At 56.8% G+C, this 24,024-nt stretch overlaps 2 protein-coding genes across 2 annotated transcripts in view; both read right to left on the reverse strand.

Annotated features, from left to right (window-relative positions):
* ZNF385C (zinc finger protein 385C) overlaps nt 1–13,035 on the reverse strand; it is a 49,090-nt gene extending 36,055 nt beyond the window's left edge. The window contains exon 1 of the mRNA XM_056128208.1: nt 12,997–13,035. The gene's annotated coding sequence lies outside the window, so the exon portion shown is untranslated. The remainder of the gene's footprint in view (nt 1–12,996) is intronic.
* A 2,948-nt stretch (nt 13,036–15,983) lies between these two features.
* DHX58 (DExH-box helicase 58) lies at nt 15,984–23,747 on the reverse strand. The gene is made up of 13 exons (XM_056128205.1): nt 23,683–23,747; nt 23,353–23,521; nt 23,008–23,209; nt 22,540–22,730; nt 21,848–21,964; nt 21,142–21,268; nt 20,499–20,690; nt 19,698–19,951; nt 19,110–19,259; nt 18,862–19,023; nt 17,545–17,735; nt 16,788–16,884; nt 15,984–16,533 (listed from the first exon to the last, which is right to left on the reverse strand). The coding sequence occupies exons 1-13, from the start codon at nt 23,694–23,696 to the stop codon at nt 16,357–16,359; spliced, it is 2,043 nt and encodes a 680-aa protein (XP_055984180.1). The 5' UTR covers nt 23,697–23,747; the 3' UTR covers nt 15,984–16,356.
* Nucleotides 23,748–24,024: the final 277 nt, after the last annotated feature.

Genomic DNA, 24,024 nt, shown 5'->3' on the forward strand with positions numbered 1-24,024 from the left:
CCCTGGCACCCACTATAGTCCCCTAAACACTAAACACTGCCAGGAGTGACCCTTAAGCACAGAGCCAGGAGTAAACCCTGAGATAATAAAAATGAAAACCACAGGCCAGAGAGACTGTATAGCAGTTAAGATGCTCGCCTTGCATGGAGCTAACCCAGGCTGTATCCCCAGCATCCTACATGGTCCCTTGAACCTTGCCAAGAGTTATTCCTGAATACTGCCTGGTGTGGCCCCCCCAAAACAATTAACAAGTAAAATAAAATTAACGAAAAATAATAAAAACTAACAGAAAGCTAAGACTTGGCCCTTCCCAGCCTGCTGGAGGCCCCAGGTCGGGTGGCCAGAAGGACACTGTCCTGCCTCCCGGCTCCGCCTGTGATAATTGTTTTTGGACAAGCCCAAGGGCCTCCATTTGCTGTAATTAGCTTGAGATTATCACATTAAACTCTCAAAGTCTTTGCTCAAAACGAAGCAGCAGCAGCAGCTGACACCTTTAAGTACCCGGCTATGCCACCCTCCCTGTCCCCGGAACTCTGCCCATATGCGCTCCACAGAACACAGGAGGCTTCCCTGCACCCCAACAGAAGCGGGGAAGTGGACAGGATGACTCCCCTGGGCCTGGGTGCCCTGGGGGTGGTGGGGAGAGAGAAGGGGTAGGAGCTGTGGAGAAAGTCTCGTGACAACTAGGAAGTCTTGTGATAACTAGGAGAAACTCCAGTCCGGCCAATGAGTGCTCAGACTGCAACTCCGCTGTGGCTGGGTGCACAGCCCCTTCTCCACACCTCAGTTTCTCGGCCTGTAAAAATGGGAATGACAACATGCATAGAAAACAAAGTGCCAGGATCTATTATTCCCTTATTCCCAGCACCATCTGCTCCTTCAGGAACCCCTGGGAGTGACCCCCACAAGCAAGGCACTGGAAAGGGCCCCAGGACCAAGATCACAAACCTTGTCTCATATCATTAGAGCAGGAGGGACCGTGGTCAGGCCACAGAAAGAACTTCCTCACACAGGAGCATTGGGAAAGAAAGGAGCAGGAAGAGCATGAAGATGAGTGGGCCTGAGTTGAGTCCCCCAGATCTTGGGACGCCGCGTGCCCATCCCCATGTCCAGCCCGCACCCCACCCGCTCCTGCCCCTCATCCTGCTTCCTGGGGCTGCCAGGCCCTGCCCGACCTCTCCTGCCTGAGCTGGATCCAATGTGTGTTTGTTGCCAACACAACGGAAATTATTTCCACCTTCTCTTCCAGCCTGGCAGAGCGGCCTGGCCGGTGAGTGTGTCAGGGGCAGGGGGAGGCAGGACAGGAGACAGGGGTGCCCCTCCCCAGAATGAGCTGTAGCAGTCTAGAAGAGGTCAGCTCGGGGCAGGGACCTCACCGCACTGCTGCTTGGAAAGGGAAGGAAAAGGCTGTGCTCCTGGGGGTGCCAAGTACATGGGGGTCCCTGTGGCCCTTGGCCTTCATCCCTCTGACCTAGAGGGCAGTGTCCCAGAGTCAAACAGAGTACCCTCAGGAAAAAAAGATATTTGATTCTCCCTGACCCCCCCTTCAGTTTGTGAGGCTGTTATGCAGCTTTATCCAGTGGAGTGTCCACCCCTGCCCACTCCACTGGGCCTTGAGATTTTCCCCCCAAACCTCTCCTAGTCTCAGAGGGCTGGAAATGGAGGGGGGAGTCTGAGATGACCCTGAGAATGGGGGTTCTCATGGGGCAGGAGGGAAGGGGTGCCCAGGAACCCCTGGGCTGGGAGAGACCTGGCATGGCTGGAGAGGAGCTGCTGACCACATCAAGGGCTGGCCATGAAGGGAACCTTTCAAATCCGGCCAGCGGGCCCACAGACGCCTGCAGGCGGCAGCTCTGTCCAGCCCCAGGGGCCCGTCCCCACCCACAGGGGCCAGGCTGGAGCCTGCATTCTGTAGCCCTCCAGCTGGGGTGAGGCTCGAGTTTGCTCAGAGGGGTCCCCGTGGTTTCTGCCAGAAAAGGAGAGCTGGGAGAAGGAGGGAATCACTGGGTGGGGGTCCCAAGTGTGAGGTGTCCAGAGCCCTTAAGAACTGCCCCAGCCATGTCCACACACTCATGTGCTCCTCCCTGCATTCCCCGCTTGTCCCACGTGTGCTCCTGGGCTCAGCATGGGGCCTGGCGGGGCTGCCGCCCTCTGGCCCTTGGTGAAAGTCCTGGTCACTCGGGGTCTGTGCTAAGCTGCACGGCTGGCTAGACCCCAGGCTTCTGGGTTAGGGGCTTCCCTCCTGTAGACCCAAGCACCCCACTGGGTGTGAACAGGTCAACCCGGAGAGAATTCCAGATATACCCCAGCCTCTAGGGAACAAGGCTGCCCCCACAACTGGGCAGTGAGTGACTCTTTTGGGGGGTCCTGCTTCCCCTCACCCCACTCTTACCCAAGGCCTTCCAAGGACTCCTTGTGTGGAGTTGGCTTTCTTTTTCCCAGGGACCATGCTGGGAAGACCATACAGTTTTGTTTTTTCTCTAATTTTTTTTTTGTTTTGGGGTCACACCTGATGGGGCTCAGAGCTTAGTCCTGACTCTGTGCTCCGGGATCACTCTTGGCAGGACTTGGGGAACCATGGGGTGCTGGGGATTGAACATATGTCAGCCATGTGAAAAGTAAGAGAGTACAGCCCTACCTGCTGTATGAATTTCTCTCCAGCCTAACTGTGCAGTTCTGTTCCTGGGAGAGTAATCCCGATACTCTAAATAACTCCTAAGTAACCCCACTCCGAATAAAGGTCAAAGCCCCCCCCTCTGGGGCACCTTTCTTTCGGGAAATAGTGCAGATTGCTACTGCTAGGGTTCAAAGTGTACCTCTTCCCCTCCTCCCCGGGTGACTCGAGCCCTTGCTGGGCCTCAATTTCCCCTCTGGTAAAAGAAGGAAGAATAGCGCCTCTGTTAGAGAGTTGGTACAGGAATTAAAGGAGTCAATATTTTAAAAGTTATAAAGCAAACAGGTGTATGATCACCTGTAGGTGTGTCTGTTGGATGATGTTAAAAATTCATGAATCTGGGAAGATGGTGCATTGTTAGTAGGTCAGCACAGTGCATCCTGGGATAAGTTGCTTTTATTTATTTATTTTTGGGTTTGGGGCCAGACCTGGTGGTGCCCAGGGCTTACTCCTGGTTCTGTGCTTGGTGATCACTCCTGGTGGGTTTGGAGGACTGGATGGGGCGCAGGGGATCAAACCCAGGTCAGAGAAGTGCCTTGCACTAAATTCCCTTTTATGGGTGATGAGACTGATGAGAATGGGGGTGAAGAAGCGGAGCCTAGGCCGTGTCACCCCGAGCCTTCACTCTGCCAGCGGTCCGGGCCCAGCTCCCTCTTCCCTTAAGTGCCAAGCCAGGCCCAGGTGGATCTTGAGCCTCACAGCACAAACGTCCCTTTGTGCCCTGCCCGGGGTCACACCCTGTGCTCAGAGCCACCGGCCGCACAAGCGGGCAGTGTCTGGGTCGGCTTGGCCTCCAGTCGCGTGCTGGGGTGGAGGTCGTGGCCCGCCCTGCTGTCCTCCATCTCGGCCGGGCATCCCTGGCCCTCCCTTGGCAACATGCAGCCAGGAGACAGCCTGCCAGGGAGCCCCGAGGAAAACTCCCCAGTCCCTGGTCTCCACCCTGTGCAAACTCCCCGGCAGGCCTGGGTGTCGTGGCCCTGGAGGAAGGGAGCGGTGGGAGCTGAGGCCGAGGGCACCATGCGCATGCGTGTGGGGAGCAGCGCAGACAAGCGCCTGTTCCCTCTGCCTCCCTGGACATCCTTCAGCGGGGTCCTGCCTTTGCCTCCTTTCCAGCCTGCCTGCCTCCTGTCCACCTCTCCTTCCTCACCCTCCTGCCTCAAAGCCTCAGAGGCTTCCCCATGAGAAGTCTTGGGGAAGTTCCGCCAGAGAACTCTTACAGATCCTGAGGGATCTGGTCCCAACCTCTCTTCTTTCCTTAAAGATCTTAAACCTCGCTCTTTCCTTAAACCTCGCTCCTTTCCTTACAGATCCCGAGGATCTGGTCTCAACCTTGCTCTGGTCCTCACAGACCCCAAGGGATCTGGTCCCAACCTTGCTCTTTTCCATACAGATCCTGAGGGAACTAGTCCCAACATTGCTTCTTTCCTTACAGATCCCAAGGGATCTGGTCCCAACCTCACTTCTTTCCTTACAGATCCTGAGGGATCTGGTCCTAGCCTCGCTCCTTTCCTTACAGGTTTTCTGGCAGGACTCCAATTCTTCAGATACTCAACTGATGCCCCCATCTGAGCACTGCTGGTGCCAGGGCTGGAGAGGGAGCTCAGCGGTTGGGGGAGTGAGCTGTGCCCGTGCCAGGACTGGGGAGGAGGCCTGACACCACCCAGCATGGTGCTCCCCAAGCACCACTGGGAGGCCCCTGTGGCCCCTAGCATCGCAGGGCGTGAGCAGTTCCATATCCTCCAGCCCGGGCACTGACCTCTGGTTGGCTGAGTGTTGCCGGAAATGAATCCCAAATAAAGGGTTATATATGTGGGTGCGTGGATTGTGTGTGTGTGTGTGTATGTGTGTGTGTGTGTGTGTGTGTGTGTGTGTGACTGGTATGGTACCTCTATCAACAGCTTTACTCAGAGAGGAGAGACTCATTACTGATTGTCATGAACAGAAGAATCCGATCTCCACCAATCTAGTGCAGAGCTAGGAGCAACCCTCGAGCATTGCTGAATATGGCCCCCAATTTTTTAAAAGGAATTCTATTGAGTTGTGTTTTTAGGGGGCCACATGCAGCTGTTCTCAAGAATGGCTCTGTGCACAGAGATCCCTCCTAGTGGTTCTCTGCGAATGAGACAGGGTGCCAGGGATCAAAGCTGAGTCAGCTGTGTGCCAGGCAAGCACCCTACTGACTATACTAACGCTCAGCCCTAAAGTGGAACATTTTTTTTTCTGTTTTTTGGGGGTCACACCTGACAATTGTCAGGGGTTACTCCTGGCTCTGTACTCCAGGAATCACTCCTGGCAGTGCTGGGGAGAAGAGGGGCCATATGAGATCCTGGGGATCAAACCCGGGTCGGCTGCGTGCAAGGCAAATGCCCTACCCGTTGTGCTATGGTTCTGGCCCCCATGAAATTTTTCTTTGTTTTGGGGCCACACCCAGCAGTGCTCAGGGGCAACTCCTGGCTTTGCACTTAGGAATCACTCCTGGCAGACTCAGGGAACCATATGAGATTGAACCTGGACCAGCTTCGCGCAAGGCAAGTGCCCTACCCACTTTACTATTGTTCCGGGCCCCCTAAAATAGAATTTTTTGAAAAAAGAAAAGTTGAGGAAAGGTAGTCAATACAGGCATCATGGTGCTGCCTTGTGTGCTTCGGCACACCATTGGACCCCCGCAGCCCATGCAGCCCAGGAGCTCCAAAGGAACACTGGGTCATCCCTAGCCGCGCGGAGCCCTTGCATTGAACTGCCAGCCCCGCTGGCCGAGAATCACTGGGAAGGCATCCCGGCTTCTGGAGCACTGCTTTGGGAGACCCAAAACAAATCAATAAATAATATGGAAATTGGTTTAACTGGACCCTAGAGGAAACATGGAAAAAGCCGATCAAGGAATGAAGTTTAATGAATAAAGTTCCAACTGGAAACCATTTTCTGAACAAGTCTCCAGTGTTGGTATGTTTAGGATGAAAATGTTTGCATTCAAAACATCCTTGGGGTGAAAATGTCCCTGCCCTCACGGTCCGGGCTCCCGGCCTCCTGCGGCCACTCCCGACCGTGCTCACGGCAATCCAGCCACACTGGGCTCTTTCTCCTCCTCCTGGGCTCAACTCCCAGTTGAACCTGCTCCCTCTGGCCAGAGCGCACCTACCTCCTGTCGCCTGCACCCCTTCTCTGGCGTTCCTTCCCCCGAAGGTCCCCTTCTTTCCTGCCACCTCATTGGGAGTCTCTTAGTCCCCATTTTATCCTCCCTGAACTCTGGGGCCAGGCCTCGCAAGCATAAGGCACGTTAGGGACCTAATGAATAAGGGTTGAATGACTCATTCAGAGCCCCTGGGATGCAGCAGCAGTGGGGGGAGGGGAGGCTCTGCCTGTCTCCTTTACTCCTGACCCCAAGCTCCAGAGAAGCCCATTCCAGCAGGAGGAAAAAAGGGGGCCCAGAGCAGTCCTACGCCCTGCTTGCCCCTTCCCCAGCTCTCAAGGTCCAGGCCCCCATACCAACCGGCCAGCTGCGCTACCCCTGTCCCCCGGCTTGGCACTGCTGCCAGGGCTATTTGGGGAAGCTTCCTGATCCCCCCTACCCTGGCCTCTCCACCCCCACACCTCACCCTGTAGCCCCGGAATAGCCGTTCCCAGCCTCAGCCTGTCCCATTCCCAAGTAGCACCCAGAGAGTGGCGTTCCCCACTCGTCCCTGGGGCTTCTGTCCCCTCCAGAAGCGGCTAACTAGGCCAGCAGAGCTCAGAACCAGGGCATGAGGACACCTGCCTGAGACACACAGACCAGAAGCTCCACCACAGCCAGGTAAAGACGAAAGAGATGATGGGGTTGTGGTCCAAAGACCAGAAACAGCTGTGGCATGGACTCTTCCTCACCCAGCTGCAAGAAGAGACAGAGGTCCAGGTTCAAGGCTTGGTCCTGCACCAGCGGGGATTCTGTTGCCTCCTGGGTGCTGAGGGTTTCATCCCGGATGAAATCCTGGGAGGGACAGGCCCCAGGGGTCCCCAGAAGACCACTCTGAAATGGGCCCACAAAGGGATCCCAGCCCCACCAGAAAAATCTGCAGGGGCCAGAAAGATAGCACAGTGGGTAGGGTATTTGCCTTGCATGTGGCCAATCCAGATTCAATCTCCAGCATCACAAATGGTCCCCAAGCCCATGAGGAGTGATTCCTGAGCATTGCCGGTGTGCCCACCCCCCACCCCCAGTAACCCTATCACCACCACCAAAAAAATAAAATAAAGAAAATACTCCTTCTGCTGACATTTCACTCTATGACCACCTCAAATCTTGGCCAATGGGAATGGGGAGGAAAGAGGGAAGACTACATATATACTCTTTTTTGGGGCATGTGGTGTTGGGACCACTCCCAGCAATGTTCAGGGTCTTCCTCCTGGCTCTGTGCTCAGGGGTCACTCCTGGGGCTGCACGCAAGTCAAGCACCATGTCCCCAACTATTGCTCCAACCACAATATCATTCATGGTTGTTTGGGGTCAGACCCGGCCATGCTCAGGGGCTACTTCCTGGGCTCTGGAGGTCTCTCAAGATGGTCCTCAGAGCCTGCACTTGAACTATCTCTCCAGTCCATCGCCCACATTCTAAAGACCACACCCCACATGTTTCTCTGGGAACCCCAAGAAAGAAAAAAAAATTAAAAAGAACTGCTTTCCCACACAACCTCCAGGCATTTCCTTCCCCTCAGCTGGGTTTGGGGACTCGAGGAGGGCGTTTTGGCTCCTTCCTCTGCCCTTGGTGGAGGATTGGGGCTGGCTTCAAATGTCTGAATCAACAGGCCTCAGGTAGTGGGTGAGAGAGCCTTGCCTGGACTGCACCCAATCTGGGTTCAACCCCCAGCGTCCCAGATGCTCCCACGAGCCCAACCAAGCATGATCCTTGAGCACAGAGCCAGGAGTAAGCTCTGAACGTCCCACCTAGGTGCGGCACCCCCAAACAAACAAAAACATACAGGCTTTAGATGAAGGAAGGAGCAGGGAAGGGCACTGCCAGTCAGGGAGCTAAAGAAGCCTGGCAGGCCTGGCCTGGCCATCTGAAGTGAGAGACGGTCCTCACCCCACCTTGGTCAAATAAACAAACAGCCAACAGAACGGCTCCTGTGCGACTGCGTGAGGTGAGACCTGGGCAGGGCTGAGAAGCTGTTTGAAGAGGCCCCAGGGCCGGGGGGCAACGGGCGGAAATGTTTGGAACAGGGTGGGGTCCCCACAGTGGTTTGGAGCAGGAAGCAGGACCTGGGTGGGTTGAAAGGAGCTTGGCTGCTTCGAGGAAAAAGAAAAGTGTCGATTCAGCTCTACTTGGGTCAACGTCTCTTCTGAGGGGACCCCCACCCCAACCGCCAGCACCCTTCCTTTGGCTCCGGGCCAACCCGCTGAGCTCCTCCGATGGGGCCGTCATTCCCCATGACCGTGAACTCTCGGTCCCGCACCCCACCTGCGTGATCCTGGCCTCATGCTGAAGAAGGAGGTTTCCTCTGAGTCAAGGGGCCTGAATGACAGCACGGGGCAGCGAGCTGGCCTTGCACGCTGCTGACCCAAGTTTGATCCCCATCACCCCCTATGGTTCCCTGAGCCCGCCAGGAGCCAAATGTAACCACTGAGCACTTCTGGGTGTGGCCCCCAAATCAAAACAAACAAAAGGATTTCTGAGTGGGGGGGGGCTGAAGCATCCCATTCTCCAGTTCTCAGCAAGGAGCTGGGGGACACAGGTCAACTCCTGTCCTCTGCAGACAGAGCCCGATCTTCCCCTTCCCTGTCCTCCCCTGCAGTAAGAGTCCAGAGAGGGCAGCACCCCCACCCGACCCCTGCCATGCCCTGATGGCTTTGCCACCTTCACGTACACACTTAGAGACATTTGGGTGCCCTGTCCCCTGGGGTGCCTCCTGAGAGTAAGACAGAGAGAGCCAAAGAGACACACCTGGAAGTGAGGGTGTCTAGACAGGACCCAGAGGCCCGCGAGAGAGGTGTCCAAGGCCCAGTGAGACAGAGGACAGAGACACACACAGGGGAGGGAACAATAAAGCAGCAGGTGGGGCATTTGCCTTGCATGCAGCCACCCTGGTCCTATCCCTGGCACCCTGTATGGTCCCCCGAGGCCCTCCAGGAGTGATTCCTGAGCACACAGCTTGGGGATCACCAGGCTCTGAGGATCGCTGGATGTGGCCCCCAAACCAGGAAGAAAAATATAAAGAGAAAGAGAGAGACAGACCCCGGGTAGGATGGGATATGGTGGGGGGGCAGGGAGATGGCAAAAATCTCCCCAAACCAGGAAGAAAAATATAAAGAGAAAGAGAGAGACAGACCCCGGGTAGGATGGGATATGGTGGGGGGGCAGGGAGATGGGCTGGAGCGATAGCACAGCGGGTAGGGCGTTCGCCTTACCAAGCGGCCAACATGGCCGACCCGAGTTCGATTCCTCCGCCCCTCTCGGAGAGCCCGGCAAGCTACCGAGAGTATTCGATATGCCAGACACAGTAACAACAAAGTCTCCAATGGAGACGTTACTGGGCCCGCTCGAGCATGGCAAAAATAAATAAATAAATGTAAAAGGCCAAGAAAATATACTCAAGTTTTTTTTTTAAAAAGGCAGAAAGTCATGGGCAGGGGTGCCCAGCCCAGGGTGGGCACTGACCACCTTCCGGCTAGAGACTGGGACTGCAGAACACAGAGAGGATGGGGTTTGTGCAGCGTGGCCTCCTTCTGTCCCCAGCACCAGAGACCCCTGTGACCCCTCTCTTCTACCCCCATACTCAAAAAAGCCAAGCCCCGGTGGCAGGAGCTGGCAGGCACCCAAGGAGAAGGAAGACCACTGGGGACTGTGTGGTCACAGTAGGCACTGGCGAGGGAGCAGGGGGTGCCACACCCAAGGTGGCCAGGTGTGCAGTGGGGAGTCACTGGCAATACGGGGGCATCAATGGTGGGTGAGTGTCTGAGAACAGTGCAAGGGCCGGGGGGTGGGGGGTTGCATCAAGTGCCTCAGGCCACATAGGCCACATGGCTATTCCAAACAGAAGGTGACACAGGTGCCACAGGGCGCGCCATGCCGAGGGGACTCGCGTGTCACTGCCTCCCAGGGGTGAGTCTCAGCACCCGGCCAGCTGGCTCTCACCTGCTCCCCCGACCAGAGCACCATACCCACCGCACAGACACAAGACCCCTCCCGGGCGTGGGGCTTGGCTGCCTCTAAGAAGGAGACTGGGGTTCAGCTCTGAGCGGCCCCGCTGCAGCCTCCTTGGGTGCCCCCCGCCTTGCTCTTCCCACCGCACTGTCGGGATCAACCAGCCTTCCCTCAGCCCAACTCTCTCCTCGAGCATTTCAGGATTCGTTTCAATACTGCTCCAGTTTTGGGAGGAGAATGAGGTCAGCAGGCCCAAGGGGCGAGCGTCTGGTGACAGCTGACACTCTTCACTTCACCTTGAAATACCTTCCTGGTCCAGGGGCACGTGTCCTGTGCTCAGGGTTGGGGGGGGCTTTCATATTGGGGGAGGGAGAGAGCAGGAAGAAATGCTACAAAGGGCAGCTTGGGTCTGGGGCTGCCAGGCCTACCTCTAACAAGACAGCAGGGGGACCCCGTACCTGTCTAAGCAGTGTTAAGGACCAGAGGGATAGCACAGTGGACAGGGCACTTGCCTTGTAATGGCAGACTCTGGATCAATTCACGTACCATATGGTCCCTGGAGCCCCACCAGGAGTGATCCCTGAGCACAGAGGTAGGAGTCAGCCCTGAGCACTGCCAAGTGTGCCCCCACCCAAAGTGAAAAAGCAGGTAACCAAAATGTTCGTTCCATGGGGCTGGAGAAATAGTACAGTGGGGCGGACACTTGCCCTGCACACGGCTGACCCAAGTTCGATCTCCAGCATCCCACAGGGTCCCCCATGCACCACCAAGGAGTGATCCCTGAGTACAGAGCCAGAAATAGCCCCTGAGCATCGCCCAGTGTGGCCCCAAGCTGGAAAAACAAATGAATATGTCCATCTCATTATGTTCGAACCTTCCCTCTGAACAAACACAGCTTCGTAACATCCTGTAGGAAGGTTCCACGGTCTTTTTCTCTCACCACTGGGAGTTTTGCAGAACAAGGCTATATGAGAAGGAAGCTGCAACCACCACCCCGAACCTTCCAACGCCAGCTCCTTCCTGCTCTATGAGGACTCAGAGCCCGAGGTGGGTACGAGCACCCCCTCCTCGATCCGCATTCACCCCCGACTAACAGCTCCTCGGTGGCCTTTTAGATCTTGGGGTGCTCATGCTAGAGTGAGGAGAACAGGACCTGGGCAGCTTGCAGGGCCTTGGAAAAACAGCAGCTGAGTGGACACTCTGGTCCCAGTGGGGTTCAGGGGCTCATTCCCTGCGCCTGCGCCACCTCATCTACCTGGAGACCAGAGCACGGCCAGATCAGAGTCCTGGGCACCCCCTGTCTTGCCCAGGTTTAGGAGTGCTTTATGGAGAGTCCTTCCCCGGCAGCCCCCGGGGCTCAAGCCAGCCACTGAATCTATCTTTCCATGGGAGGGCAGACCCAAACAAGACCTTCAGTCACTTGCACTATTTATCTTCCTGGAAAAATTTTGCACGCTTGGTTCCAACTGGGAGATTTCTAGAAGGGAGTGGGGAGAGGGCAGGGAGGGAATGAGAAGATGGCATTTCCCCACACTGGATCTCAAAACCAGCATTTTGTCCCCTGGGGTTACAATTCCTCATGGGGTTCCACTAACACTGGTCCCTGGCCTGATGGGCACCCCACTCCTCTTCCTGGATAGGCAGCAAGGGATCCTACGCAATGCAGGTTGGGGCGGGGCCGGTAAGGAATGGGGTTAAGGCACTGATGGGCTGCGCTGTCCTACATAGGAGCCGGGCGCCAGGTGCTGTGTGATTCTCAGTCACTCCTTGCAGTCACCCCACGGTGGCAGGGGTCAGAATTATTCCCATTTCACAGGAGAGGAAGCGAACTCTAAGACATTAAGAGACATGTCCAAAGGACCGAAGAGATTATACAGTGCAATCGGTTGACCCAGGATCAATCTCCAGCACCACCTAAGATCTCCAGTGCCCTGTCAGGAGTGATCCCTGAGCACAGAGCCAGGAGTAAGCCCTGAACACTGCTGGGAATGGTCCCGCACACACACACACACACCAAAGGGGAAAAGAAAAAAAGAAAAAAAGAAAAGAAAAATACATATCCAAGATCCCACTGAAAGCAGAGGTGGTGGAAATCAAGTCAAGGGGAGCTGGAGAGATATTACAGCAGAAAGGGTGCTTGCCTTCCACACAGCCGACCAGGGTTCGATCCCCGGCATCCCATATGGTCATCCCAACAGCGTCCGGGAGTGATTCCTGAGTGCAGAGCCAGGAGTAAACCCTGAGCTTCGCCAGGTGTGACCCCCAAACAAGCAAACAATTAAAAAAATCAAATCTACCTTACCCAAAGAACTGCCTTGTCCCATAGCAACAACTTTGACTCCCAGACGCAAGAAGGCAGCCGGGACACACTGGGAAGAAGGTCAGAAAAGAAGAAACCTTTGCCATGAGCTCAATGGGAACAGCCAGGGTCCCCGACTCACGCAGACACAGGGAGCTTCGAGGGCTGGTCTTGACTCTACCCCAGGCCAGCATCAAGGTTCAAGTCTACCAGCCCCTAGGACCTGCTCTTCCAGGAAGCCTTCCTGGAGGCCCTGGGGGTCAGGGTATCTTTCTAGTAGCCTCAGTTCCACCCGAGAGGGTGCACGCGCAGTAAAACCCACTTCTACGCAGGCCCCTGAGGCAAGGGCAGAGAAAAGAGCGGCTAGTTCCGTCAGCTCTTCGGGGAATCATCTGCTTCTACGTCCCCCTCACGCACGTCCACTTGAACTCAGATGTACGTCAAGGACACTGCTGGTCCTAACTCCTCAACTCCGCTGTGCAGTGGGTCTCGTCTCCTTTGCCCACACCACAGCAGCCCCTAAGGACTCCCCATCCCTCTCCAAGGGGGTGAGAGGATGCTGAACTGGACGAGGCTTGGGGCTCCGGAACCCCGCAATGACCACCACCTGCGCCCCACTGTGCCGGGGAGAGCCGACCCTGCTGCGGGGGTCCGCCTGTCCCCACTGCCCGGAGCCCGCGGGGCGGCAGGGACAGCCAGCCCCGGGCTCTCCAAACTTCCCCTGAGTTCGTTGGCCCGGTCCAGACGCCCAGAGAGTGTGCGCAGAGCCCTGTGAGGTCCTGCCTGTCCCCTGGGAGGGTTCCCGGGTTCGAGAAGACGGCACAGGACAGGTGGCAGGGGGGCTGTCTTGCTCTCTCGCGCTGCCCTCGAGGTCCCCGGCGTGGACCAGCCCGCGGCCGCTCACTTACCTGCCGGACGGAGACGCAGCAGCGCACGGCAGCCACCTGCTCTCGCGGCGCTGGGCAGCTCCGGGGCTGCGGGCGCGCGGGAGGCGGGGCCGGGGCGGGGCCGGGGCGAGGCCAAACCCTTAGCCCCGCCCCTCCAGGGCCTTCCCGGCCCGCCGCGCTCAGGTGCAGGCTAAGGGGAAATGTTCCCGGCAGCTGGAGCTCAGCTAGCTTTTACGCCTTCTAGCCACGTAGGACATCGGGGTCCAGCAGATCTCACAAGCCTCCCTCCTTCAGGCAGCCTTGCTCAGAAGCCCGGGAGATAGTGGTTTCTTATGTTCTTCGGTTGTTTTTTTTTTGGGGGTGTCACATCCAGCGATGCTCAGGGGTTACTTCTGGCTCTGCACTCGGGAATTACTCCTGGCAGTGATGGGGACCATATAGGATGCTGGGGATCGAACCTGGGTCAGCCGCGTGCAAGGCAAACGCCCTACCGCTGTACTACTGCACTGGCACAGATAGTGGTTTCATATGAAGACCTCCCCCTCACTAAAAGCAAGTTGTTGTTCGTTTTCCCCTTTCTGTCTCGAGCCTGGGAGAGTGTATGCGACCTAGGAGAACTTTTAAAGTTGGGGCTGGATAGTACAGCAGGTAGGGCTTGCCTTGCCTGTGCCTGGCCCATGTTTGATCCTTGGCACACCACATGATCCCCAGAGCACCGCAGGGAGTGATCCCTGGGTACAGAGCCAGGGATAGGCCCTTAGCACTGCCAGGCATGGCCCCCAAGTTAAAATAAAATCTCCATCTAGGAGTCAGCTGTGGAAGGGCTTAGGGGGTGCTTAAGGTGTCCAGGGCATCCTTAGCCTCTGTCCATCTCTCTCTCTCCCCCCCCCCCTCTCTCTCTCTCTGCAACACAGCCTCCACCCCCATAGCAGCGCAGGTCCCTCAGCTGTCACTGTTGAGCCCTGGAATGACAGGCGTCCGGCCTCCGTGCATCCAGCCACATTCAAGGCCATTGAGCTTAGCAGCCCTGGGCCCCTGCCCACCTCTCGCTTTCCCCAGTCGCTAATTTTATTGACCTGTAAAAAGCACGTCGCAGTGGGCAGGGAGAGAGAACTGAAGGCAAAGTGGGGACCAGCTGGTAGAAGGGCTCCCAGGAGGAGAATGGGGAAGGTGCACTCCTGCCTCCAGGGCTAAGGGTCACTGAAGAATGAGGAAGAGGGGCCCTTCGGGGAGGGCCCTTGTGTAGACATTGTGAGTGGGGAGGGTTTATCCTTAGACAAGTGGACTGAAGAGGGGGCAAGGAGAAAGGACAGTGGGTGGGGTCCTTGCCTTGCATGGGATCAGCCCAGGTTTGATCCTGGGCACCCCATATGGTTCCCCCAGCACTGCCGGGAGTGATCCCTGAGCACAGAGCTAGGAGAGAGCCCTGAGCACTGCTGGGTGTGCTTCCAAAAAAGGAAAAGGGGAGAGGGGTAGAGTGATCATCTCCCACCTACCCCGGGTCAGGACCAGGGCCCGGATGGGGCCAGAGGCTCGTTCTCCTGCTCTCAGCTCTCTGCCCCGCTTCTTCCTGAAGGTGACTCCTGCCTGCCAGGCCTCTCACTACAGAAATAGCCCTTTCCCTGAAGAATCAACCTAGATCCTGCCTGTCGTTCCTGCTTATTGAAATGAGAGCAGAAAATTTAGGCCTTTACAACTTCACCCACCCCCATGTCTACCTGAGCCCCACCTGAAACCTGTATCTCCGCCTCTCCCGGTCCAGGGAGAGGAAGATGGGGAGAGAGCCTGTGGCCTGTGTGTGTGTGTGGGGGGGGGGGGCGGGGGCGGGGGAGGGTAATGTGGTTGGAAAGCCTCGTATGCTCCAGGGGCTTCAATTTTAGAATCTGATGATAATAAGGCTACAATAGCATCAAGTGGGGGTGTCCTTCAGATTAAAAATATGGAAAACAGAACACTGAATGCGGAGGGATAGGAGGGAGGAAGCACAACGAGAAATAAGCAATTTGTGCTTTTTAGGCCACACCTGGCTATATGCTCAGGGATCACTCCCAGTGGACTGCGGAACTATATAGGTGCCAGGGATCAAAATCAGGTCAGCGACATGCAAGGCAAGATACTATCTTTCCTGCCCCCAATCTTTTTTTTTTTCTTTTTGGGTCACACCTGGAGATGCTCAGGAATTACTCCTGGCGGTGCTGGAGGAATATATGGGATGCCAGGGATCGGACCTGGATTGGCCGCATGCAAGGCAAATGCCCTACCCGCTGTACTATTGCTCTGGCCCCTGCCCCCAATCTTTTAAAAAGTATTTTGGGGCTACACCAAATGGTGCCAGGGGCTACTCCAGGCCCAGTGCTCAGGGGGGTCATGCAGAGCCAGGGATCAAACCCAGGCCTCCTGCGTGAAAACTGTATGCTTCAGCACTCACTGATCTCCCCAGCCCCCAAATGAGGAAACATGAGCAGTGGCTACATTCATTATTGTGGAAAAGCATTTATTAAAAATACTGAATTGTAGTAGCTGGATAGTACAGTGGGTAAGGTGCTTGCCTTGCAGGCAGCAGACCCTGGTCTGATCCCTAACACCCCGTTTGGGATTGCCAGGGATAAAGTCCTGAGTACAGAATGTGAGCACCGCTGGATGGGGCCCCCCAAAAGAACAAAATTACAGGAGATGGATAATACAGTGCGTAGGGCACTTCCCTTGCTAAGGCAAATGCCCTACCCGCTGTAAGGCAACCTAAGTTTGATCCCTGGCATGCCATATGGTCCCCTGAGCACCACCAGGCATGATCCAGGAGCCAAGATTAAGTCTTACCATAGCTGTGTATGGTCCTAACCACCCCCACCTCCGAAACAACATATTTTATATACTAATTTCCTTTATTTATATGATCTGAAGAGATCTTGCTAGCACAGCAAAGCCTGGCAAGCTACCTGAGACGTATTCAATATGCCAAATACAGAGACATTACTGGGCCCGCTCGAGCAAATTGATGAACAACAGGACAGTGTTTGTTTCCTTTATTATTACTTTTTAAATTTATGGGTTAACCTAATATATGTAAGTGACCTTGAACAGAAAAAGGAGGGGCCAGAGACAGTGTATTGCATTGCCTGCCTCAGTTTCCCTAACCCAATTTCATCCAGTGTGAGACACCTGCCTGAGTTCCTGACCCATCTCCCGCCCCCCACCTAATTCAGTGCCTGTGAAAGTGTTGGGGGGGTGGGGGAAGAGGTGGCTCTCCCATTGCTTCCTCCAAGTGGGAGTCCAATAGGCTGGGCAGTCTGGGGCCCGCAGAGCCAGCAGCTCAGGAAAAAAGGGAAAAGCAGGTTGCTGTGGGCTCTGCTGCCCCCTGCAGCCTGTGGTGGGCATTGCCGCTCAGTCCAAGGACAGGCTCTGGGCACAGTGCTGCAAGTAGTTGAAGTCGGGCACCAAGAAGGGCACACGGGACCACTTCTTGGCCTGGATCCGCCCTTGCGGGGTCTGGAGCAGCATGCTGCGGATCTTGAGAGCCGGCAGCTTCACCGACCTGTAGATCATCTGCAGACCCCAGAGCTGGGGGCAGGACACAGATAGCTGGGTCAGTGGCTGTGCCCGAGATGGGCTTCTCTCCACGAGATGGGCTCCATGGCATGTGGGCATCTGTCACACTGCAGGATCCCTGAGCCAAGGGCTAGGCCCCACCTCTGAGGCCCAGGACACCCAGTGACACGCCCCCACTACCCACCCCTGCCCGGGCCCCAGAGAGGACTCCCTGACGGCAGAGGCGGGGCCTCCTCTGTCAGACTGACTTTGGTCCCAGAACTTACCTCCCCACAGTTTCTACAACTAATGACACCCCCGGGGGTCCAGTCCTTGAAGACTTTCTCAATAACCACCGGCTGCTGGGAGACATTGTAGTAGATCCTGGAGGGAAATGGGAGGGGGCACGGTCCTCAGGGACCCCATCCCTGCCCCAGCTCTGTGCCCACCTACTTGCTGAACCTTCTCCCGAGAAAGAGAACTTCCTGCCTGTCATGAGGTGGAGACTCCCCAGGGCCTAGAGTGCCCTGTGCCACCTCCACTCCCTCTTGCCCATGTTCAGGCTGCACTGACTGCCATCCTCTCCTACCAGGTCCCCCTGCCTCCATTCCTCCTCCCAGCCCCCTGCTATCCTCTGCCATCTGCCTGCTTTCCAATCTGAAGATGGAACTCAGATCAACCCTGGCATTCCCGGGCTCAAAATTTATCCAAGACTCTTAGCTGGCCACTGAGAAAAGGCTGCCCTGTCGGGCCTGCCCTCCATCTGAACCTGCACCCCCTCTCTCCCAGGAGACCCCAGAATGCCTCCCTCCCCTCACCACAGCCCTGCACATTCCGACCCTTCCTTCCAGATCTGGGGTTGCGGCGGATGCTCCCCTTTGTCTGAGTCTGAGCAGATGTCCACCAGGCACTTGGTGAATGGAAACCCGATGGCTGTGAAAATATTCCCCCAGTTTCCAAACCCTCAAAACAGCACCATCTGGAAGTGGGAGTCTCAGCACCCCCTCGGCCCACCTCCCCCCACCACGCGCTTCCGGGTCTCACGAGAAGTTGGCATTCACGTTGACGTGGTGGGCCCCCTCCACCTTCCGCAGGTCGCTCCCGTGCCCCACGGCCACCATGCAGTTGATGCAGAGCAGCTGCACCTGCTCTGCCAGGAACTGCTGCTGCTGCCTCTCCCGTTGGGCCGCCTGCGCCGCACGATGCTCCAGGGCTGAGCACTGCAGCTCCCGCAGCTGAGGGAGGGGGGCACCCAGCCAGGTCAGAGGGCTCAGGAGACCTCGGCTCAGGAGGATCTGACTTGGGTTTGGTTTGCTAGTTTGGGGTCCACCCCCAGCAGCGTTCAGGGCTGACTCGTGGCTCTGCACGCAGGGATCACTCCTGGAGGGGCTCGTGGGACCACATGGGTGCCAGGGATAGAATCTGGTGTCGGCTCTGCGCAAGGCAACTTCCCACCTGTGTACTAGGGCTCCAGCTCCAGAGCATTAGGATCTGGAAGGGTCTTGACTTGGTTTCGTGGAAAAAAATATTACGAGCAAAATAATAAAATTACATTAAAAATCAAATAATAATAATATGGGAGGGAACATACTTTCCAGCTGAAATTTTTTTGGTTTGGTTTTTTTGGAGCCACACCTGGTACTGCTCAGGGCTTACTCCTGGCTCTGCACTCAGGAATTCTGTTAGTGCGCAGGGGATCATATGGGGTGCTGGGTATTGAACCCGGGTAGAATGCAGGCAAAAAAAGCCCTCCCCGCTGTACTATATTGCTCCAGCCCCTCTAAGTCCTAATTGGACAATTTCATGCACCAAAGCTATCACTTCAAATTATTTTTTCAGTGCCAGGGAATGGAAGCTCGGGCTTCACCCACCAATCTACCACTGGGCCGAAGCTGCTGCTGGATTTATCTGGGTTGGGATTTAGGGGCCACTCCCAGAGCTCCCAGCCTGGCTTGCCCTCTGGTACCTCAAGTCACTGCTTTGAATTTAACATGGAGCATCACCAATCACTAGGACCACTAAAGTTAACAGGGACTGTTCTTGGTGAAGCTGAATGATGGGGAATGGGTTTAAGTCCTGGTTGTGGAATGATTTGGTTCCAAAAATCAAAAGACAAACGAATAAGAACAATCCCTGGTCCAGGCCTGGTCACAGGGTGCACTGGGAAACAGCCGTCAGCTTCCTGGCTCCATCACTCTCCCTCAATCTCTGCCCTGCCTCTGTTTGAACCTTTCACAAGCAGACTCCACTTCCCCCAGGAGGAAGAGAAAACGGAGGGACATGCAGGGAAAGGCAGCCAGAGGGTCCTCGGCACCCATCTCCCTCGTCTAGCCCCTGCAGTCTGCCACACTGCCCACATACCTTGGCCTGAAACTTGGCTCTGTCCATTTTCTGCACAGTCGCCACCGCCTGCTCCATCAGCGCCTCCAGCACCTCATTGGTCTGCTCCCGCTGCAGCTCCCGGCTCCCCTTGGTGGCCACAAAGGTGTACAAGCTCTGGCTGGCCCGGGCTCGGCCTCTGGCCTGGAGGGGACAGCAAGGGAGAGTCCTGAGCAGGTCTACGGAACCACACCGAATCCTCTAGGCTGCGGGGCAGCGGCCATGGGTACCTGGACCATGGAGATCTCGTTGGTGAGGAGGCCGTAGCGCACGACCACATTGCACTGGGGAATGTCCAGTCCCTCCTCTGCCACACTGGTGGCCACCAGGAGGTTCAGTATGCCTTGCCTGAATTTCTGGATCACTTCCTGCTGCCCCTTCTGTGGGGAGGAGAGAAAGTGCATGGTACAAGAGTGGGTCCTGCCAGCCCGGCCTCTCTGGGTGCAGCCCTTTGACTAGGGACCCCAACTCTCCAGCTGTGTGTCCAAGAGTCCCCAGGATCTCACCCATCTTCCCAGTCACCTCTAAACAATTCTCTCCTTGGGACCCCTAAGGGGTTCTGTGCCCCGACCTAGGATCCTTCAGAACATGATCTGCAAGGATTCCCCAGCCCCCTAGGAAATACATCACTCACCTCTTTCCTCACAGACCCCCAGACTAGTGACCTCAGTGTCCACCTCTTCTCCCAGCTCTCCTCCACTCTGCCCGGGAATGGTAGGTGATTCCCCCTTGTCCCTGGGTCACTGTCAATTACCCTGTTTCTCCCTTGCTTCCTAAGGAGCGGCCCCTGCTTCCCAGTCCTACCACGGCGCCCACACCTGGGTCATGTGGGTGTTCTGGCTGCTGTTGCCTGCCCCGATGAGCAGCTCGGCCCTGATGTCCAGGGTCTGCAGGCCAGGCTGCTGCTGGAGCCAGAGCAGGAGCGAGTGAGCACTCTGGCGGGTTCGGGTGAAGATGAGGCCTTGAGGCCTACCCTGGTTCCCAAACTGCTCCTGCAGGATCTGTTCCAGCATCTCCAGTTTGGGATTCTCTGGGCCACACTGCGCCAGGCGAGTCAGCTCACGCCTGTGGTCTGCCAGAAGCACCCAAAACACAGTGCTCAGGCCAGGAGGGCAAGGCTTTGCAGGAGTCCACGAGCCCTGAGCGGACTGTCCTGTCTAGACCCCCACAAAGAACCCCCCAGAGCACCTTTAGGACCCCCTCAGGGCGTCAGGGCTCCCCCCGAGTGCCTGAAGAGCCAAATCCAGGTTCATACTCCAGGTGCCAGGATACATTTCCATGATGAGCTGTGTGGCCCAAGCTGACTCGATCTCAGGCTGACCTCTGCCTCTCCAGACGGGGCTGGAGCAGGCTTGCCTTTACCCTCTGGCCACCTCTGCATGTCAAAGGTACCAGCGGCCCATGGCTTTCAGGGGCAGTCAATGGCTTTTATAATCTCTGTTGGTAACTTGGATTAGTTTTTATGTGTATCCAAACCTTCGTAAGGGAAGGACACATCTGTGTCAACAGCCTTGGCCTTTGACTGGAAAGAGTACCCTCTCAGCTTCCAACCAGCACTGGCATCAGAACCCCGGCTGCCCTCTGACCTGCCCATCCATTTCTAAATGGCTGCACCTCACCAGTGAAAAGTTCCATCAGCCAGCGCTCAGCATGCAGGACCCGGGTCTTCGTGGCGCGCTCCCTGTCATAGAAATCCTGCAGTGTGGCCAGAGCATCCACAGCGCGGACTGTTCCGTGGATGAGCAAGGCGTCATTGTAGTGCCGCAGGTGGAGCGCGAGCACCCGCCGTTCGAGAAGCCCGGCCTGCGCAGCTGTGGGTCAGCAAAAAGAGCAATTTCTGATGGAGCCTCTCCACCCCTACCACGGGGCCACGCCCACCATGTGCCCTCCACTTTGCTCTGTGCCCGAGAAGCACTTGGCTATAGGGATTCATCCACTTTAGCCCCTCCCTCCTCCCTCCCAACTCCCTGCAAGCCATTTTGCCCTGACCATTTTCACCTGTAGCCGCCCTGGAACATCCTGGAGAGTGTCCAGTACACTGGCCTAGCCTTTACCCACTCTTTGCTGGGGCGGGAGCATAGTACAGCGGTTAGGGCATTTGCCTTGCACGGGGCTCATCGGATTTGATCCATCTGGTCCCTGAGCACCACTAGGAGTGATTCCTGAGCCCTGCTCGCTGTGCCTCCCCCACCAGAAGGCTCCTCTCTGGTCTGCCCAGCACAACCCCGCTGCCTCACCCTCCACCTACGTGCCGTTTCTCACCATTTCGCATCAGCTCCATCACCTGCTGCTCATAGCCCTGCGTCCCGAAGTCCCGACTCAGCTTGGGCATCTCCACATGGTCATGGATTTGGTCCATGAGGTTCTTCAGCATGTCCCCAAAGGGGTCCTAGTAGAGTGGTGAGTGGTGGTGGGGGGGTCATTCCTGCATGCTTGCAGGGAATGGGCACAGGGAGGGGGTGCTGTTCCCCACTTGAAGGCTCCCCACAGTACCCAGCCTGTAGAGGAGAGAAGCCAGCTCCAGGAAGAGCAGCTAGGGTGGGTGGAAAGGCCCTGCTCCACCTCCACACTGACTTCCAGCCTGCACCCAGAGGGGTCTGATTACAGCCAGCACAGCTGGGAGGGAGAGTGGAATGGCCTCAGGAGAAAGTACTCAGCAGCAGCATGCTTCAACCTTCTCACATTTTTGGACTGGCACGATCCTGCAGATGGGTCCACGGGCTGGCAGTTAAACCATGGTGGTACAACCAGTGGTTTTCAACCTGCCTACAGTGATAGATAGCCACCGGTCTGTGGACGGGTGGTTGGAAATGGGTGCTCTATGGGGTGCCCGGGGTTTTAAGATTGCCGCAGCAAGGGGTAACTGAGGCTCCACTACGTAAGCAAGTACCTGAAGTCACAGAGCCAGTGAGGATGCAGTTGGGGTGTCCCCTTGGCCCAGAGCCCACTTCCTCTCTCTCCCACACACCTGACTGCGACTGTGGCAGAGGTCGTACTTCTTACAGGGCTGGTGGTTGTGTTCCTGCAGCTCAGGAAGACTCTTCTGGGGTGACATGATGTGCTGTGTATCCAGGTTGGCACAGAGCTAGTGGGGAAAGGACAACAGATGGTCACTGGAAAGGGGATGGGGTGTCCCATGGAGCAAAAGGGCAGAGCTGTCGGGCAAGTGGTTCCCCACCAAGGAAATGAGAACCTACACAGGGCCACAGGGAGTGCGACTGGTTCACTCAACCACTAGGTGTCTTCCCTGTCTGGGCCAGGCGCTGCTCTGGGGACTGGGGACATCACCAGTCACTAGGGGCTGAAGGAAGGCAGTGAGGAGAGGGTTTTAGAGAGTCACTGAGCCTTGAGGAGAGTAAAGTAGAATGAGATGGTCTGGGGAGATAGCACAGCAAGAGGGCCACTTGCTCCACACGCAGCTAACCCTGGTCCAATCACCAGGACCCCATATAGTTCCACAAGCCCTACTAGGAGTGATTCCTGGATGCAGATCCCAGAGTAACCCCTGAGCACAGGCCAGTGTCCTCCCTCGCCCTCCCAAACCCAGAAAAACAAGAAAACCAGAGGATACTAGGTGAGGAAGGGGCTTGACCCTGCCGAGGGGGGCCCAGGAGGGCAGCTGGACAGTTGGTGGCAGGAGGAGGGAGGAGGGTGGCTCACCTGCAGGATGTGCTCGATGGCCCCTTTGAGCGTGCTGGCCCCTCCGGTGCCTGGAGACGCTGTGAGACCCAGAACCTGGGGCAGGCGCTGCACCCCGCAGAGTTTCTGCTCCAGGTACCGGCTCAGGATGACGTTGTAGACGGTGCCTTTGTGCGTGTGGTGACATTCATCCACCACGAGCAGGGAGAAGTCTGGGGACACATGGGGGCAGGCTGTGACCTTGCTTGCAAAGGTAACCCCCACAGTTCACGCTCTCGCTGTTTGGACCTCCGCCCGCTGCGTCAGTAAACAGAGCCTCAGCTGGGAAGCCGCTGTAGTAAGTCTATTTCTACGCGACTGGTTGCTGGGGTCTGGGGAATAGGGAACCCCTCCATTCCACCGTGTCCTAAAAAAGGAAAGTTGGCTTGGCCCGGACTGGCAGCAGGGATGAATGCTCAGGGGACCCTGGCACCCGCCCGTAGCCCTCACCATTGAGCTCCACGTGTTCCTCCTGTTCCTGGCTGCTAAGCGCCATCTGCAGCAGCTCAGCTGTGCAGATCAGGAGGTCATTTTTCCTGGCCAGGTGGCCAAAGCCAGGTCGTGGCCCCATGTCCCCGCTCAGGGTTGCGATAGACCAGCGTTTGTCCAGCATTCGACTAAATTCCTCAAGATGCTGGGTCACCAGATGCACCTGGAGGTGGACAGGGAGAAAAGCCGCGGTGGGTAGGAGCGCAGACGGGGAAGGCAGTGATTGGAAGGGCAGAAGAGCAGAGGTGACAACCCCGGGATGCTCTAAGGGGTTGAATGAAGCCGTGCGGCAGGCAGGCCACTTACCCTGTTGACCAATACAACCACCTTGGCTCTGTCCACAGTCTCTAGATGCTTCCTGGCCACGTAGGCGGCTGCCCGGGTCTTCCCGGCACCCGTGGGCAGCCAGATGATAATATTCTTGCCCTCCAGGGCGGGCATGATCACTTCCCACTGGTAGGGACGCAGAGCCATGCTGGGAACAGCAAAGGAGCTCAGACCTCCTGGCCGGCTTGGGACCCCAGTCCTAGTGCCCTGATCTCCTCTCTCTCAAGCCTGCTCCGCCAGGACACCCAGTGGTCACTCAACAGGCGGAGTGACAGGGCTTCCCCAACCCCTACCCAGGCCAGGTCTCACCTGCACACCTCCATTGGCAGCAGGGCAGCTGCTCTAGGCTTGCCCGGTGCGCGGTGCCGAAAAACCACTGAACGCTGCTGCTGGGAAAAGGAAACTAAAACTCAGAAGGGGCGGGGCCGAGCCAGCAGAGGCCTTGGCAGGCTGACAGCTGCAGAGGAGAGCACGGAAGGAGAGCACGAGCGGGCGGTGCCCAGGGCTCTCCCCGCCCCTCCCGCGGGCTCCAGCCCCACCCAGCGCAGTCCACTCTGGGGAAGTGGGGGGGTCAGCTGCGAGGTTCGGCGCACCCGTGACTCACAAAGGACGGGCGGGTGGGGGGAAGGCACGAGGGTCCGCCCCTCCCCC

Source organism: Sorex fumeus, unplaced genomic scaffold (genome assembly GCF_029834395.1).
Source record: "Sorex fumeus unplaced genomic scaffold, SorFum_2.1 ptg000063l, whole genome shotgun sequence".
Taxonomy (NCBI): Eukaryota; Metazoa; Chordata; class Mammalia; order Eulipotyphla; family Soricidae; genus Sorex; species Sorex fumeus.

Bases quoted from the DNA above. Each gene is read 5' to 3' on its own strand.
- DHX58 (XM_056128205.1), bottom strand. The intron at 21,965-22,539 runs GTGAGCCACCCT...TTTCCCCACTAG, and splicing joins CCATCGAGCACATCCTGCAG to CTCTGTGCCAACCTGGATAC. The intron at 19,024-19,109 runs GTACCCATGGCC...TGTCCCCTCCAG, and splicing joins ACGAGATCTCCATGGTCCAG to GCCAGAGGCCGAGCCCGGGC.